The following is a 20,471-nucleotide window of genomic DNA, read 5'->3' as shown; positions in this document are numbered from 1 at the left end:
TTTATTTAATAAATCAGTAGCGTATCATCGCGATACGAATATTGGAATAACTATGAGCGGAGTAACCGGTGAAAGATATCATATCACTCCATCCATCGATATCTATCGTACTCGTACAATTAAAATGAGAGTCTTTAACCAATTCTACTCTGACAAATACTTCCATAATTCGCCTAAACGCATTTCACTATTAAAACGGCACGAGTCACGACCCAATTCCATTACTGCGATGATAAAATATATCGCAGTATGTTTACAGCAGAATAAATCGATCCTTTCATAATACATTCATGAATTAATGCAATAAGGAATCTACGATGTATTACCAACTCTGCGGCAGTTAACTCAATAAGCGTGCGTTCGTAATTCAATAGGATGCCTACTGAGACGCTCGCTGCATCGCTAGTGCAACTATTGTGTAGTGGAACGGGCTGGTTCGCTTCAACGATCAACATTTTTATGCTTAAATTGCACGTTCTGTTCTGTTCACTATTTTATTGGCTTTTTTTTTTGGAAAGATCACAAGTCAGTCCTAATAGCTTCCTAATTGTTACTCTTAGGATAGGTAGTAGCGGCTTAATGACTCAACTCTACTTTAAGGAATATTTTGAAGTAGAACTAGACAAGTCTCATAATGTTTTAACATAAATAATAGGCGGTAATGATGTACCTTCGACAACGAAATAATAGGTAGGTAGGGGAGAGCGGGGATGAAAGTCACATTTTTATCTTTTTTTATGTAACTTCCAAAATACGTTGTTTAGGAATGATATTTGTATACCAAAAGATAGTGTAATTATTCTGTTACAAAATAAATAAACGTATTTTTGTGTAATATTATCAGTTGTAGAAATATTTTGTATTTTCACTCTAAAGAAAAATGTGACTTATAACCCCGGGTCAGGCATGGTTGTCACAATGCCTAGGGTAGGTAGTCACGTACTAAATAACAGGCAATTTATAAATAGAAAGTCACACTTTGGTCTTATAATTTTACGGAATAATTTTTAATTAAGAACTCTTAACCAAATGAAACCGTGTCTACGGTCTTTATTTCAGTCTGAATATTAATCAATCACAATTTTAGCAAACAATAATAATCGTGAGTCAATATAGAGTCCTCAAGGACAGATGGACTTCCAGCAGGTTTGTTAGGGTGATTTTCCGGTGTTGATTGAAAATTTACGGCTAAAACAAACAACCTCAAAACGCAATTAAAGTCATCTCGCATACAGGGGGCTGGTTTATAGGTGACAACCAGCCCCCGAAAATTTGTGACAAAGAGCCCCATAACACGTTTTATGAAAATAAAATTGAAAATAAATTCCGATCAATGAATATCTAAAAAACTATACTACGATATTATAAAACACATTTCATCATCATCAAATGAACTGAAAGATTATTACTGTAAAACAAGAACGTATAATTACGAGGTTCGACACAGCAGCACAAAAATTTACTTTTGCTGTGCGAAAACAATAAACACGTGTGAGGCCCTCACGGCAGATCGGAGCGGTCTGACGCGAAGTTGGGACAGCGTTTTCACTGTATCGCTCTTGCCACGCTGTTCAACAGACTTATTCGATAGTTCAGTTTTGTGTTAAGACCGCTGTGACAAACAACCCGTGAGACAACCAAACCCGGTCTCCCCTACCAAGTTCTCGTAAGTTCTATCCTGTTAACCATTTATTTCCTACATTGGCAAAGAGAATATCGACAATGTCCAGTAATGAATCAAGCGCCTTTATTAGCTTGTGTTGTTACGAATGTATTCAGAATTGTTAGGGTGAGTTAACAGGAGAGCAAGTCGAGCGTGTAGCACCGCCCTAGACATAGGTATTGTCAAGTCGAGGTCGCGAAAGTGGGCCGTCGAATGTTCTCACGGAATGAGGTTACAGATGCATAAGTACATAAAGTATACGGAAAGCCTATTATTCATGACACTAGCTTACAGTTTTGATCTCTGTTGTTATTCTTAAATAGCTAAAACACATGTCTTATTGGCGCTCAATTCGTGTAGACGGTAACCGCAGGTACAGAGTTTCAGTGAATAAAATGTAAATTTAGGCACATCAGGGCAGCCGGCAGTGTCAAATGAGAGTCATAATTATTGATAGGAGAGTAGGTATGTTTTGTAGAGGTGAAACACGAACAATAAAGATTGTTCTTGTTCCTTACAAACCGAAATTCTTCAAAAAGTTGCAGAATTCACTTGTCTAATAGATTAGGGACGTAACTAGGTAGATAATTAATTCTTTTATTTTGTTGTGTAATAACAGCATTAAATAATAATCTTGCAAAACTTCAAAAGTAGCTTGTTACGTATGACACAACAACGCATTAGAAGCTTCGGATAATTCGTTAGAGCAAAATGTTATAGGAAATGTACGTCTCATTTCCTAAGTACGAATTCAATCAGGTTAATTAATACCAGGAACCTACGTGATTAGTAATATAGTTAAAATGCAATAAACGGAGTATAATCCCGTTAACCCGCGCTAAGAGGTATTTGATTAACCCTCCAACGATTCGATCTATTTGATCCCAATGTTTTCTCTTTTAAATTCGACGGACCAAATAGTTAGGTGAGGTGAAATCCAAGAGGAATTGGGTCATTTTCGAGTTCAAACGGTTGATTTGGTAGATATGAGATTTTACGTAGATATTACCTATAGCATTACGAATGAACGAAATTTTTTAAATTTTCTTTTGGGAAATACCTACTTCTTAGACGCCTTGGAGTGCCATTTATGATTTAACATTTGCCTTGAGTGATATGGGAATATTTTTATAAAATTATATGTATACAGGTATTCTGCTGAATCTTTAATATTATTAGAATATAATTTTAAAAACATGTCTTAAACTTCTTTCTGTACTCTGTATGTATAGATTACATATTATATATATTGCTACAAATGCTCCAGCGTAATCTCCAGATGTGATTATATTATGTGTCTTTTTATCGAGAAAAACTCAAAATATCGAATCGGACGAACTGACTACAAAAATGACAAATAGCGCAAAAATTTCTCCGACAGTTTATACGAAATGAAACTCCAAATTGCTCTTACAAGTTAACAATTTTATCACTTTTCTGGATAGATTGGCTGTTACAAAGAATAATGGTTCCAAAGTAATATTTTGAACTGAAAATTTTATTACATTTACTCAATTTTACTCACAGTTTATAATTAATATCTACCAACCCAACAGTTACTTACAGTTGCTTTAACTTCTTTTAAAAAATATTACCCTCGTAGATTCGATTTAAAAGTGGTTCGTATTTGAAATGTATACAATTGAGCTATTAATTCTTCTCTCTCACAGCGTATATACAAGGCTATTTACCCAGCAGCGGTGTAATCACACGCCTCGCTGGCATCTCTCTGACCGGAAACGCTCTGCCTCCACTATCTACAAGTTTCAGACGCAGCCTTACATTTAACAACTGTTTTTCTAGAGAACTGCGAGACAAATTAGATGCCATTTCATTGTAGCTATTTGAAACAGCGCTTTGTCGCGTTAGAACATTGCGTTTTGTTTGGTTCAATTTAGTTTTGTTATACGCTATTTTAATAAAGGATGTTTAATAGATAACCTTAATGAATGCGATTAAATTTTATTGTACGTGTTGATAGTTGCACTTGTTTACGTTTTGATATTTAAGTGTCTAAACATTGAAAACGAAATTCTAAAGCTAGAAATGACGTATTTTATAAGTCTTCAGAAATATTAAACAATTTGTGCAGCTAGTGTTTATTTCTTTGTATTTACAATAGTAGGTACCACGATTGTACCCACTTTTAAGTGTAAATACAGTGGCTTTTTCCTACTCTGCTATCATATAAAACTTCTTTTCTGTTATTCATTGACAGGACATAATACAATACGTGACAATAACCATAGTTTAGAGAAAAGTCAAATAAAAATTGTGTTTAGTTTTTAATCAGACATTTGTTTATAAGGTAATGTTGGATTAAGCTTTGCTACGATGAATAATTTAAAACCGAGAGCCTCCATATCTGAAGAAATGTTTCCTTTAATGTGTCATCCTTCCAGTGACTATCGACACTCTGATGATATTAATATAACCCGAGAGGTGTTTAGAAATAAGACCACTGCAGTTGAAGTTATTGTTAAACAAGTGGCTAATAAAAATAAAAAGTGTTCCATGCCAGAAAATACTACAAGTAATGCTAAGGCCGGCGAACTTTACGCAGAGATAGAAATTCTAAAGAATGAGTTACATAAAGCAAACACTAATTTAGAGGAGACGAGGAAATGTTTCAACATAGTTTTGTGCGAAGTAAAAAAACAATTAGAAGCCGCTAATCAAAGAGAATTGAAAAGACAAACAAAGAATCTGCTTTTGCAATTAGAGAAAGAAAAACTGAAGGCCTTATTGGATTCAAAGTCAAACTTGGTGAGGAAGCTCAAGAAAGAATTGTTAAGTATGAGACGGATACTGAAATTCGTTATAAAGGGAATGCATTGCATTCCAGACTTATTTGTAGACGCTTTTGATGAATACTCTGAATTTGAAAAAGATCTACAGCGACGAAGTGCATCTGAAAAAAACACTAATGGTTTCGAGAGTCTCACTCTTGATAGCATATTGTCGAGTAAAATCTGAATAATATTTTTAAAATTATAATATTTTATGTAACGTGTATTGATTGTTGCTATGTATGTCATTTTTAGTTATTGTATTTCAGTTTAATAAATAATATAATAAAAACAAATGTATAATTCAATCTGTAGTGTCATAAGCATACCTAGTCATATATTTTTTAAGTTCAATTGTAGAATATACTGCGGCAAAAGTTATATGATATTTTTTGAAAGGATTCCCTGATAATTGGTTCTCTTGAGACGAAGGAAATCAATCCGGCGATGCAAGTGGTGGATACCCGGGCGGTGCATACCCGGCACGGTAACCGGGTCACGTTGTGACCGGGTCACGCGGTCAAAGCACACCCCGGTCACCCGCCGAAGGAGGCCCCGCCCTCACTGACTCATTAAACCATTCACAAATCGAGCTTATCTGTTATTTACAATACATTTCGCGAAAAACGAGAATCGAAAAAGCATTTCACGTTGGAAAAGCGCCAATGGATGTCTGAAAAGATAAATACATTCAAAGAATACGATGTTGTGATCACCGTTTGTGATCTCGGAGAGTAATGGTTGAAGTGCTTGTCTTATTGGATTTGCTTTTAAACAGTGGAGTGCCTGCAATAACTGGCTGCCAGTTCAAGTGGCGGAGAGTTAACGAGTTTTTGTTATTATCACGTGTATGTTATGTCCATTTTGCACGTGGATTTGTTGGCCTTTTGTCAATATATGAATAAAAAATTATCGTAATTGAAATGTCACTTCTAAACTGACGATGAAGCAAAACAGTTTATTAAATACTAGTGGTCCGCCCCGGCTTCGCCCGTGGTACATATTTCGCAATAAAAGGTAGCCTATGTCCTTTCTCGGGTATCAAAATATCTCCGTACCAAATTTCATGCAAATAGGTTCAGTAGTTTAGGAGTGATTGAGTAACAGACAGACAGACAGAGTTACTTTCGCATTTATAATATTAGTATGTATTAAATAACAAAAGAATATTTTGTTGCATAGTATGTACCTACTTATAAATACTGAGTTTCTATAGCCTTTGTGTAAAGGCTTTCCTTGCTTTGGTTGCAACTTGCAAGCCGGCATGTTTGATGCTAAGCAATTTCACATAAAGTTAAATAAATTGTTTAGTTTCTCATAAATTTATAGTTTATTTTCTAAAACGATTTCCACAATTTCACTTTTAAGATTTATCAGGGAACTTAAATATATTTTTTTAGATAGTTGAAGGCGTCAGGCGATAAAGTGTATTTTCCTTGACCTTGTGGAAACTCAGAATTACGAAAGTTGCTTTTTGTACTATTGAACCCTAAAAGCATTTCTGACTTAATTATGAAATATATATTATCGACATGCCATAACTATCGCATAAACATAATATGTAAATTGATGAATGATGTTTTTACGGCTGTTTTTGTTATAATAGTAAGTTGTTTCGTGATCAATCAAGTAAACTTCGTTCTATTAACATTGATATTATATTATTCAACTCGATATTTGTGTATTATATTAAACGCAAAATGATATACTTTCATATCTCGTATTTAACAAAATAACAGATGGAAATGTGTAGAAAACAAGTAAATTCGAGGAAATGAGATGTAAGATATAATATTGTTCAATAAATTGTTTGAACTTCCTTGAATTTATCGTAGTACCTGCTCTGCTCTACATCCTTACAGTAGCAAATAATCTATATAAAAAACTAAAGAGTTTGTTTTCATTTCATATTAATTGTTTAAACGAGTTCATACTGTAATTGAAAATTTATGTTGAAACTGTAGGCACACAACGACGTTATAGAAAAATAGAACACAATATTTATCCCTTATAGAGTAGAGTCACAGTATTACAAAAAACTGTCGTAGAGCGGTAGTTATAAACAATGACACCTTAAATTATAAGAACTATAAAATGTAGTATCAGCAAAACTACATAGAAAATGAAATAAATAATAAGCAGCACATTAACATTAATCTAATACTATTTAAATCATTATAATCTAAATCCAAACAAATTTAAACAAAAAACTACTCTACAAAATAAAGATAAAACATTTTTATATACCTACTTACCAAAAGTGTGAAAAGCTATACACCGTTATCGAATTCTCGCGCATCGAGTGCATCCAATACGATATCGTATAAGTGTTGCATATTTCATGGACTCCTATATGAACTGGTTTATTACAGGTCCTGAAAACTCGGGACGTCTTCGGAAAGCGCCGCTCGTCCCAGTCGGTCCCTAGCTCTCGCGTGATGCACACGTCTCAACCTTCCACTCTCCACATGTGAACTTTCACTTGTAGTGTTGTGACTGTGTGCACTACTACCAAACTGCCTATAAGACTTTAGTGTAACAATATGGGTTTTTACGAAACAGCCAGGCGAAGACTCTAGGCCAATCACCGGTTCGTAACTAGATGTTAGTAAGACTTTCAACTAGGCGCAAAAATATTTCGGTACTTACATTTTGACTCTAGAATGTTTGCGAAATTAATTTTATTTATTTTAATACTGAGGAATAATATGAAGATTATAAATATTTATTTATTAATTCTGATATTTTTTTTCAGTTTAATGACTTCCACTTTTTTTATAAATTTGAATAATATAATAACTGATAGTTATAATTAATATAAACAAATGTAATTTATGTGATCTTAATATAGGTACACATAGCTAATTTAGTTTTAATAATTGTCATTATTTTCATTTATATTTTTCGAATACAAAACAGTATTTTTGTTTTATATATTAAAATAGTTATTTCAGTAAGTGTTCATAAATTAACATAATCCTTAAATATATTTAACCTAGCATATTTTAAAGTATAAGTATTTTATAGAAAAAAAAATTGAAAATGACAGAACTAAAAATTTTATTAAAAATTTCGTGAATATTTAAATATTTAAAGCTGAATTTATTTGTCTGTGTAATACAATTATTAAAAAAGATATCAAGTATTACCTAGATAGTATGTAGTTATAAGAAAAAAAAATTATAAAACTTCTGACTTAAAGTCTAAATTGGTCACCAATTTTAGAACCAATTAAATATTGTAATCGATAAGGTTACTAGGTACTTAGTTTCTGTTTAATTTTTATATTATATTACATATTTTCAATTTATCAGCCTAGTAAATAAGCACACTAATTTATAATTTATAACAAGTCATCGTACAGCACAAAAAAAAAAAACAAAAAATTACAAAATACTTACGTAGATACTTACATTAAATAACGTAACTTTATAAGTACTGTAAATTGACTAGTAAGTGGCTTGAAATGAGGAAAATTTAAGGTTTAGGTACTTACTTATGCTATTATCAGCTCGTTTCTCTATACGCATCATGTATTTTATGTAACGCTAAAATGTGGTCATAAATAAGTATCGACTGAAATTGCTGTACCAACTTAGTACTGAAATTCTTTATCTCTTAATTGGAAGACACGTACTTACATGGATTACTAAACAATAATTGCTAAATGTATTTAAAAAAGAACTTACAATTGCTAATATAGGCACAACAAAATGCCCAATATAAGTTAACCTCGTTGAGATTGATCGCCGCAACCGAAATTTGATCAGAACATTATAACACCAAGTTGCAGATTTAACGATGTAATAGAATATTATACGCAAGCGATAAATTGTAGAACACATGTTAAATAGATGCTTACAATAAGTCCAGACAATGTAATTTATCGGAGTAAAATATTCTCACACAAAAGAAATGAACAATTTTGTGTTGTTTCTTTTAGACAGTCGTAGAATGTCTGTGAATGTACTGTAGTCTAGAAACTCTTTTTAACTTTTCTATTTATACGACGCAGATAATATAATTTTTCTATCCCTACTAAGGTTTAAGTATTATACGAAAGTCTATCTCTTTGTTACGTTTTCATGCTTAATCTACTGAAACTGATCTTGGTGAGATTTAGAATAAATAGAGATTTTGAAAAACTTTGAAAAACTTTATAAAGCTAAAGCTACTTTTTGTCAATAAAACAAAACTGTTCCGTAATTCATCACGGTATATTATTGTATATCTAATCTTGTTCAAGGGTATCAAAGATAGTCATCAAGTAATCTATACTAATATTATAAAGCTGAAGAGTTTGTTTGTTTGTTTGTTTGTTTGAACGCGCCAATCTCGGGAACTACTGGTCCGATTTGAAAAATTCTTTCGGTGTTAGATAGCTCATTTATCAAGGAAGGCTATAGGCTATATACAATCACGCTACGACCAACAGGAGAGGAGCCACGGGGGTGAAACCGCGCGGAGCAGCTAGTTATAACATAAAACATGATTCATATCTAAAACCACGTAAGATTCCACTTATTACCTCAGAATTAAGTATTCAGCCCTTTGCTACCGTAAGAATCCAATTATAATCTTAAAACAAAAAACTACCCGCTATTAAAATGAATCCCCTGAAATCTCCGATACAATAGGAGAGAGTCCCCAGAACGATTTGCATATATTATTTCCATTGTATTTTTAAGTGAGTCCGTAGCAATTTCGTAGCACGCAGTTATCGTCCCAGTTACCCTGCAGGGAAAATAAATAGTAGCGGAATTGAAGCTGACTTTTGACATGGAAAACTTGTATTCAAAACAATGATTGACAGCGGGAAAATTTAGATCATGGCCACTACAAATGGGTGTGCTGTGAGTCGTGACTTACATTTTTACAGACACTTTATTGTTCTTGTGCAAAGGAAATAAGGGCGATTACTGTTGTAAATTTTCAGTTATGAAACGGATACAGAGTCGGATAGTTGAATATTTTTATTAATATTTCGCATATGATAAGAGACTTGTGAATAATTCGATATTAAAGTGTAAAATATAGGTATTTTTTATTAAGAGTTTTATTAATAACTAGCTGCGCTCCGCGGTTTCACACGCATGGCTCCGCTCCTGTTGATCTTAGCGTATCTCGATAAATCTATCACTGAAAGAATTTTTCAAATCGGACCAGTAGTTCCTGAGATAAGCGCGTTTAAAATTAGAAGATTAAAATATTCTAATTTTGTTTCAGAGGCTGGTAACTGTACGGAGCAAAGATCATAATGTTTTCCTTATGTCGCCGATACAAAGATGAACACGGTAAGTGGTACATTTGTACAATTAGAATATAATATAGACCTTTCAAATATTAACTTGATTTCAGATTATGAGAATTATATCAAGTTAAACTTTTATGCTGAAAAATACGCGAAAAACACTGAGAGGCATGTACCTACTTATAATCACTATTACACCCGTAGTCCGGGACTCAACCGATGAGACCGTAACTCTTTACTTTCCAACTTATAATGTAGAACTAGAAAGTTCAGAATCATGGTAGAGAATTTATGTCAAATTCAATTTTATTATTTACATTGAAATAACAATGTAAACCAAAAGTGGTACAAATAATATGAGTAACAAAAGGATACGTCACAGCTGTTGCTGACAGAACGTGACAATATCGAACTGTGCTGGGCATTCAGTTATCCCTCGGCCTCTATTTTCAGTGAAATTCGAGATTGCGAGGGATCTTAATATGAATTTATAACAGAAACAAATCTTATAATTAACGTTTATTCATCGTGTATATAAAAAAATAAAACATTGCACTGATTCAAAGTTCTTTTTCATTTTACAAGCCATTGTTCTTGACCTTTGTAGCCTTGACAATATGACGGGGAGAATATGCGCTGATGTTTAGCCGTGAAATCATGAAGCGGCTCTTAAGGGCCCTCCGGCGTTATCGAGGCTGAAAATATCCATGTGGAATTGTATAAAAATACTCATGAAATAATAAACAGGTCGACAATAAAGTTCACAGTTATAGAAATCGCCTTTGACGAATATGCTTTGTTGACATAACAAATCAAGAGCGCGTTGTTTAAAGTCCCTTTATTCCTTGTTTATTCCAGAATAACTTCTAAATGCCTATAGATTATAGAATTTGATGTATGGAAATCTTCAGCTATCTGTCTCAGGCTGTTACGGAATAGTTTATATTACCTTCGGGTCTTCTGCTTTTAAATTATTATCAGCAATTTATTATACGCCTAATTATGCCTCTCTTCTGTATCATAAATTTCATTCATAATTTTCGTGAAATTTGCCAAAATTAAGACTTGTCGTTTATCCTATTATATGAAATAAAAACGCAATGCAGAAACTGGAAAAGGTTGTCATGAAAATCCGTCGAGCCAAGCGAGTTACAAATGATCATTTAAACCCGAGTTTTCTTCTTTTATGAGTAGCCTCAGCTATTAATATTTAATAGTATTTAATATTTAATAATATTTAATATTTTCCATAATATCTTATATATAAAATTCTCGTGTCACAATGTTAGTCTGCATACTCCTCCGAAACGGGTGGACCGATTCTCATGAAATTTTCTGTGCATATCGGGTAAGTCTGAGAATCGGCCAACATCTATTTTTCATATGTACCACGGGCGAAGCCGGGGCGGGCCGCTAGTTTTTCTTATAAGATACTTGATACGACTCGAGTCGTTGTTATCTGTGCTACCAAACAGAACTAACAATACACAACTCATATTATCAAGTTTAATTCGGAAAGTTAGACTCGCAACTTGCGGATTGTATGGTGCATAGAACCTGTGATAGAACTTTCTACGTACTCGTTAATTGAATATTGAATGCTTCAAATTACAATATTATTAGAATTATGTGATTTGAGGAATAATAATAGAGACATACATAAATCTCTACCTACTGACAATACCAATTCGCGAATAACAGCCAGTACAACATTTATATAATGAAAAACATTGCGATATCTATGTAACACGTATTAATGTTTCCCGGATTAATAAAATAAAATTTTAAAATCCGCGTTATTATCAAGCTAAATGAAGCAAAATAAGGGCTTGAGGCCCGTATCCTTTTCCAGTACTTTCCTTTTGATGTGTTATACGTTTTTAAAAATCTGTTTGATATTTTGATCAAATGACCATCGGAAAATTTAGTCAGTAAATAAGGCAAATAAAATTGCGCATAAACGTTTTGCAGAAATTGTGTAATCATACGAAAATGTTCATAGGTATTTATTTAAAACTTCTTTAAGCGAATTTTATCATACATGAATATTGTTTCAATCGAAATATTACATCAAATTAACCCATGTTTTTTTTTCAAGTTAGCTAAAATCAAACCGAAATACCAACACTAATTGCTATACAAAGCATTTTATCGTGTCACGTGTATGATACGAAAAATAGAATATTTGAAATATTTTATAAATTTATGTGTTTATTATAATGCATATATGATAATTTAATCAGCAGGAATATTTATGGTGCTTCGGAAAGCCGAAAGCGTAATACCTTTTGGCTTTTTCACTACTTGTAGTTTTTCAATTCCCTTTTATCCCCCCGGATTAGGGAGTTAAGGTGCTTCGAGGTTCAGTTAAGATTTGAGCATTATACTATCTCTTTGATGCTCCAAATAGACGATGAGGATGATTATGAATCTATGTTTCTTAACAATTAATAATTCGTTAATTTCTTAATATAATAATTCTCTAAATGTTTAAAATGAAAAATTATGATATAGGTTGTGGTTGATTGTACTTTATTTCATTTGTGGTAGAAACACAAAAATTGTAATTTAGTAGCGCACAGAAAACCGATCTTGCTAATAAAGGAAATTGATCGGAAATTAATTTCTGGCTCATATGTAGGTTAGTACCTTCACGTCCACAAAGAGACAATCATTATATATGGTATCTATTCTTAAAAGATGTACCAAAGTATATTACGTGTAGTGTGTACACAATAAATTCACATAATTTGTTTATTTTGAACTCAATTTACGAATTTTGAGAACATTTTTCACTTCCTTTAGTAGAACCACAGACTAATAATAATATACTACGCATGTAGCCAAAGTAGTAATCCAAATTAAGGCTAATAGTTACATATTTCCCAAAAAGTCGTCGGTCGTCGATAAGTACCTACCTGTAAGATAAAATTACGTATGTAAAGAAAGAAAGAAAGAAAACACATTTATTTGTACAATTAACATATAAATACAGTTATTATAACAATAAAATGATTAAAATTAACTATACAGTACAAAATGGATATACCTATCCACTCAGTGCTTGTGTATGTTGGCTTTGAATCTCTCGAAAATGATGGAAGTGAATATTATATAATATATATAATGTAGTTTATCTCTTTATTTAAGTGAGATTAAAGTACCATACAGAAATATGAAATAAGTATATTATTCGTATGAGAACAATCGATGTTGTTTATCGACAAAATATCCGATTTGTGCTGTTTATTGCCTGAATTCAATAAACGACGCTTACGATCGACATCTGTTCTCAAAAGCAATTAGTGTTAATTCCAATCTTATTTATTAGAAAAGTTGTTAGAGAATAAGTCATCCGTGGCTAAAACAAAGGATTTTGTAAAGTTGGGCCGCTTTGATAAAAAGGGGATGATTAAAAGATTGCTGCTAACTGGTCCAGTTATTTAACCCTTAATTAATTAATACCTACCTACTATTTAGCGTAGTTTGAATATTACCTATGTAGTTACATTTCAAAAGTTTTAGTGTATCTACCATTTAGGAAATTTTTTAAATAGATACCCCACCCGTCCACTTATATAAGACATTATTACATAAGTAAGTAAAATCAATCCAAATACCTATCTATGTTATACAAGTTATACCTATTTATTCTATATTATGAACAAAGATGTCAGATACAAGGCATCTTTCTGAAATATAATAATAGTATAACATAAAGTAATATCTACTGAACCACACTTTTACGGATTCACCCAATTTGCCCGATTGCGTTACCAACATAACATGACTAGCTTTTTTCAATATAGCAATTTTTGTAATTATATCAGCGAGGCGAGTTTAATAATTTTGTATAATTTACATAATGGTTATACATAATAGTCTCTAAGCTGGATTTTTAAATAGTTTTAAGAAGTGATTTTTTTTTAATATCTGGCAAAATACACATGACTGACTTAATTTCCTGTGGGGCAGAGGGCGTCCAAAATACACATGAATGTACATATTATATGTATACATTTTCTTTGTATAATTTATGTATAATTAATGAATTTCAAATTATTTGATTCAAATAAATATAATATTTAGACTTGGTCTTAATAATAAGACTTTAGTATGAAATATCATTTATCCGATTCACTATTATTGGTCTCTAATTATTTAGCATTTGTTATAGCCCTGTTGACCCTTGAATATAAGTTTGTTCGAATATCACATTCGACCCTACATTATAATGAAAAGAGACACAACCCAGGAGTTACTCGACTCTCTTTAGGGTTGCCAACATTCCGACTTATGTCATTCCTTGAGAAACCAAAAATATTATTATAAAGGTTATTGTATTCATATTATTTCTTAAGGAGTATTTACTATTTATTATGATAACATCGCCTTTAAAAAATGGTTAATCAAAAATTAACTGAATAGTTTGTAACACCCCTGTATAAATCTCATGTGAAACAGACCTTTTCCATGTGTGTTTTGTATATGTAGTAGGCCTGTATCAAGTAAGCTTTGAAGAACTTACTGAATGGGCCTTTAGGTATACTATGGACTGACGCTTTTGAAAGTCCGATATCTTACAAACATTATTGATCTAATAACTATAGAACGAGCTTATAAATCTATATGAGTGTTATATAAAACAATAAGGAATGAAGAAGAAAATAAACCTTTTATGTTAAGTGTTAATTGAAGCGTCTGCAAGTGGTAATAGGCGGTGGTAGCGCTTAGGTACCATCAGGAGACCAACCATCTCCTTTTCCGACTATGACATAAAAAAGCAATTTATAGTATACTAGCGGTCCGCCCCGGCTTCGCCCGTGGTACATGTTTACGTTTTATCTACATAAGAACCATCCTCGTACTTCAAGGAATATAATAAAAAAAGAATTATCGAAATCGGTTCAGCCGTTCTCGAGTTATGCGCTTACCAACACATTTTGCGATTCATTTTTATATATAAGATGTACATATATGTATTTTCCAATTTCCAATTGACAACCTTTGCGTAAAACTATGTTAGACTTTAGTGCTCTCTAATTTCAATTATACCAGCGTTATGCACTGTTCCAGTTGAACTAACGAAGCAAAATGATACTGTATTTTATCAGCCGTGAAAACGTAACAAACAGGCTGAAAGATAAATTAACAGTTCTGTCTTAACTAATATAATATTTGAATCAATTGGGTAAAATGTTTGAGCAATAATTTCCAAATTCAAATGATAATAAAAAAATACAAAACTGCCATTCCTGTTTTTTGTCGTCGTTTCAATAATTTTTGTCCGTATTAAAAGTTATTTAATCATGAATGCTAACCCTGTACAGTTATGAAGTTCCCTCAGAGGGCCACCGGAGTGGGTTTAATAGCGGTTTTTAGCACTCGTGAGGACATGCGAGGTAATAACTTTTTATGAATTTGTGTGTTCTAGGGAAAATTTTACCAAGTTGACGGAATATTTGAAGGTGTATGCGAAAATCAGGTGGAATTTTGGGACTTTTTTGTTGAAACAAGCTGTATTTGATAAAATTAAGGAGGATTAAATAGCAAGGCATTTCACTTTACATCGCAACATTACGAGAAAAGTTTATTTAATATTTAAAAATAAGCAACTTAAAAATAAACATACGCACTGCTATTACACTTAAAAGTAGTTCATTTTAAATTGCCATATCATTCACACGAAGCTGAGCATGAAACGTTAGTGAAACCTCCATGAGCATTAGTAATAGTATCTAGCCACTTTAAACGAAGTGCTATGAAACTAAACATCCAATCAGCTGTGTAGCAAATGATATCAGGGGAAGGTGTGCGAGGGGCGCGGGGTGCGGGCGGTGGCCATTCATAAAACTGAAGCCGATCGATATGGGGTGTCTCAACCGACTCCTGAAGTCGACATCTTCGCCTGTCTCCACACCATCGCTGGCTCAACTCAGTTACTCCCGCCAAGACGCTAGTCGTAAGAGCAATGAATGAGGAAGTTTATTGAACGGGCTTTGAACACTCCGAATATTTTGGGCGTCGGACCTATATAGAAATAGTTATTTGGAAAACCAATGTTGGATTTGTTGCTCATATAGTTCATATGTATGGAGGAGTATTTTTTTGGCGAAAATCCTTCCAAATAGGATCAGATATTTCATTACGAAAAGGCCGAGTCTGGCTAGACTAAAATAATATTTGACCTATCTATCATATTTACGTTAGGTTAGGTATAGATAGCTATATTATTTACTTGGTAATCTTTCCTCTTTATAATATTAGTATAGATATAGATTAAAATATTGCATGTTAATTAATTATTTAACTATGCCCAGCTACTTAGCTCTGCGGCCCAAACAGAGGTCTAAGAACAGATAGATTATTTTAACAATTAAAATATCTGCAAATCTTGTGCGAAGCTAGTTACTAAATAATTCACTAAATAAGGTACTTACTTATTCATTTAAATTCCTATTTTATAATATTATATTTAATGGTGTTACAAATTTAAAAATTGTAAAGATATAAACTGTTCTCTTAAAATATAAAGGAATTGTGAATTTAAAATTTAGCAGTGTCTGCAAAGACCGTAGATAAATTTATATATCTGTAACAATATTCTTATTCTGATTTCCTGGTTAATGAGGTCTTATTCAAGGCAGGACCATAGTGCGTGCAAACTAGGTCCCGGAAACCTGCACAAAATTGACTTCGATTTCATAGCTTTACATAAACAGGGATTTCTCAGAATATCGCTAGGTTTATTCGGCGTCTATTTTGTAAAGGATGTTGGTATTGAAATCGCTTCGAATTGAATCATTTAATTTTTATCGGGTGGATTTTATATCAACAGATATACCTAGAACAGTCACATAAATAAACACTTTAACAATGAACAATTAAGAACACACAAATGAATACATGAAAAAATTAAACGGAGAAATAAAACAAAAAAATAAAAATTATTTCAAAACGGGCGCAACTCAGCGTTGAGTTTCGAACAACCGGCGCTCGTCTTCCGTTGGGACCTCTTTGGACGCAGCGCGAAGGAAAAACGGTTTTCGCTTGACTTACAAAAAATAAACAGACCTACATTATACACATTACATTTAACTACCGCCATTTAAAGTAAAATTGTAAATTAAAAACTGCAAAACGTTTTAATATTTATATCAAATTGTTTTGCAAGATAACACTGGAATAAGTTATCAGAAAGAAGCCTTACGACTTATTTGCGCAGGCTGAAATAAATACATAACAGAATAGATTTATGTGACGTATCGCATGAAAATTGTTCTGTCTACTGAGTGTTTTCGGAAAGTTCGACAGAACTGTCGTTATAATAAGATTATGGTAGCGTCACGACGCCGTCGCACCAGCCGGAGCCGACGACTCTTTATCAGTATAAATTGCCGAAAGGATAAAGAATATCACAAAGGGCCTGGAATGGAATCGGCGATGCGATATTAATGGACTTAGTTTTAAAGGTCTTTTTCATTTGAACATTTTTTCGTTTACGATTTTATGCAAATTTTGGGAATTAATTACTGATAAGAGAAATAATTATAATATATCCATAATTAGCTTAATGAAAATATCTGTCCACAGCCTTTTATTATTATAAATGCATGATGAAAATTACTTTATACATCTATCAATAAATTAAACCAATTTAACATTGAATTTCCATTGTTATTTGATATTATGAAACAAAACACTGCCAGATTTCATGTTACATTATTTAAGTACCCTAATTAAATAGAGCAATTAAGTAGTTCCAATCTGTGGTTACGGTTCTGAAATGGCGGAGCATATCGATACTTATTAGTCGTTGTTAAAATAAATTTCATATTTCAATCATCAATGTCTATCAATATTATGAGCAAAAACCGCAGATTTAAATTTAATAATAAATTGAACAAATTAATGCTGCTAGGAGATAAATTTTAAAATAGGAAACATATTATACGTAAATAGCAAGTTCGAATTCCCTAAGAACCTGCCGCCGCACTCTGCCACAGTTAGACCACGTTAGACTAAATTTTAAAGGACCGTAATAGATTTTTCGTGTCAGCTATCTGGGTCGAAATACGAATGCACTCTCCGTAGGTTTGCAGAAAGGTACTCGAAGTTCGTGAAGTTCCCCGACGGCTCTGAGACAAAAGCTTTTTGGAAACAATCTGAAACTTCGCTTAGAATTTTTCGCCGTTGTTTTTTGGATCAGTTGCCATATAAATTTATGTTTTAAGGAGGAATTACAGCTTCATATAACTGTACCATTATTACATCATAGTTTTATTAACTGTTGTTACGTATACATATTATTTCGTCTACTATCTTGAATATTCTCAAGGTTTCGGTAATTTGAAACACAATGTTCAAATATTCGTAAAAAAATATTGTTGTCGTGAATTACACAATGTTCTTTCACGAATAGTGTTTGTTTGTGACACAATTATTTTTAATATTCTATTCTGTTAAATTTGGCATCGTTTTATATGATTTTAGAAAGGTTGTGAAGCTTGACATTTTATCTTTGACATCTTAATATTTTGTTTCGATTCAGTAAGTTCTTTTTGGGTTTTAGGTCATGCTTATAGTTACTATTTTCACGATGATCTATTAAAAAGAATGGGTAAATTACAATTGGATTTCTTGTTATTTTATTAGAGATGATTAATATTTTTTTCTGTTAACATAAATGAGAATTCAACTTAAACTTCATGATGAAAGTCTCTTCGATAATATCTGTACAATCTTACTATGTAATCATAAAAAGAGTGTAGACCGTAAGTAATTTATACCATTTTATAATCCAATATCTGAACGGAATTATGTATATGAAAAGTACCTATTTCATATCACGTCAACATAACAGCTCCAACTGAAGTTTTTAAATAAATTACCATATGAAGTGTACTTGAGGTACTGCATGTAGTGTGCGGCGACAGCTACAAACTCGAACAAAATTATGCAGACGCAGTCGCAAAAACAAAGACAGAATATAATTTCATTTATAAATTACTCAAGTCACTGAATATGTTCGAATATTTAACGAGAAACGCATAAAACAGTATGAAAAGCGATTACAATGAAAGGCTTTGAAGGATCGAGGTAACGAGTATGGAGAGGCACCTTTATCGAAAATCTCTTCAGAGCACACAGTATCCATCATTTTCCGTCGATATGAAATTGTAAGGGACGGAAAATGGTTTAGGGCAATCGTTACCTACCTACAGAGTGCCGGGTAACATGGGTAATGTTCAATCTTTTTTGAAGGGCCTATCTTCGCTAATTTCCATTTTGAGATCGTTATATATTGTATTTTTTATTACTTTGATAGCTGGGCATTATAATATTAATGTTGTATCGAAATTTATGATGCTTCTTTTAAGTATCTTGTCAAAGCTACTCTTTGTAATTTTACATCAGTATGATTTATATTTTGCCCTGAAGGGCAAGACACTAAAAACTTTAAATTACACCGTTAACCAAAACTACAACATTCCCTAGAGGAACCATTAAAGTAATAAAAGAAATGTATCAAGGTAAAAGGAACATTTTAATGTTATGAGTAATAAGTACCTAAGAGTTTAAATAAGAAATCGCTGATGCCAGTAATGTTATTGACTTTGAAAAAGTTTGCCTATCCACTTTGGCCAAATATGAATCAAGATGTAGTCCATATCAAACGTAAGAAATATAATGCTATTTTTATAATATTAACTTTTACGTTATTTACAAGATTCCCTCGTAAGCTATAGGTATACGTAGTTATGTGTGTGTCTTACTGTGTTTCTAATTAAAACTTAATAAAATTCACCCTTACATGAAAAAACAGAAAAATTAAAGCTAATCCATATAATTTAAAAATTAAACAAATTAAATTCGACAATTCCATTTGCTGCCAAAACAATACTACGGCCGCTGTTAGCAGACATTGTTTGTTTTTGTTTTAAATAATAAACATCAAACAATAGCCGTCGTGAAATCCGCGCAAAATGCCGGACAGAACTAAGCCGTATAAAAACTATTTCGTAATATTCGCGTTTGTGAAATAATTGGGCTGGCTTTCTAGGGGAAAGAAACGGGTCAAGTTCGGACGAATTTTAATCAGTGACTTTTAAATAAAATCACAAGATGACTCGCGTCAAAACTAAACTGCATTAAGAGCCGCCATGACATGGATGCTTCAGGTCAACAGCAAAGTGCAGTTGTACTGCGGTGAAAGGCATTATCTTCACGTCTCGTAGAGAATTCTATAGCAGTAAACAATTTCAGTTTACTACAGATGTACGGTCTAATTAAATGGAATTACTTACTGTAAATTATAATGTATAAAACGCCTTTTTACCCAAACGGTAGAACACCTAATTATGATTAAAATACAAATACAGATTTCACATCGTTTTAAAAGAGATTTGACTCGTACTCCCTCGTACTATACTTTTGGAAACGTGGAATATACTTGCTTTTATTTTTATTTTGTGGACGTTTGAAATATAATTGGGAAATCTAATGAAATTGCTACTAGATTTATTATTTAGAATAACATATCTATTATAGAGAACTTCATAAAATACTGATGTAACTGGGGCAAAGCTCGAGGCTTGTGAGTAATTATTGCAACGAAATAACAGACACGATTCGCATGCGTTAACAGTTCTCAAACATTATGTTCGTAATATTTATTGAGATTGAAAAACATTTTCAATTTGTTCACATCACACTTTACTGTGCAAACATTTTACAGATCTGTCAATTTTAAAATTCAAACTTCTAA

At 32.5% G+C, this 20,471-nt stretch overlaps 1 protein-coding gene across 1 annotated transcript in view; it reads left to right on the top strand.

Moving 5' to 3' along the window:
* Positions 1 to 6,890: 6,890 nt before the first annotated feature.
* Positions 6,891 to 20,471, top strand: part of LOC149900464 (uncharacterized) — a 47,843-nt gene continuing 34,262 nt past the window's right edge. The window contains exons 1-2 of the mRNA XM_090112611.1: positions 6,891 to 7,042; positions 9,679 to 9,746. Of these exons, the coding sequence (XP_089968737.1) occupies positions 9,710 to 9,746 (37 nt within the window). The 5' untranslated portion in view covers positions 6,891 to 7,042; positions 9,679 to 9,709. The remainder of the gene's footprint in view (positions 7,043 to 9,678; positions 9,747 to 20,471) is intronic.

The sequence above is a fragment of the Colias eurytheme genome, chromosome 18 (genome assembly GCF_061535395.1).
Source record: "Colias eurytheme isolate Ceu_HAF_F1 chromosome 18, ilColEury1 Martin Lab GWU primary, whole genome shotgun sequence".
Lineage (NCBI taxonomy): Eukaryota > Metazoa > Arthropoda > Insecta > Lepidoptera > Pieridae > Colias > Colias eurytheme.
Note: the sequence above shows the minus strand (reverse complement) of the source record. Positions and strands in the feature narration are given on the sequence as shown.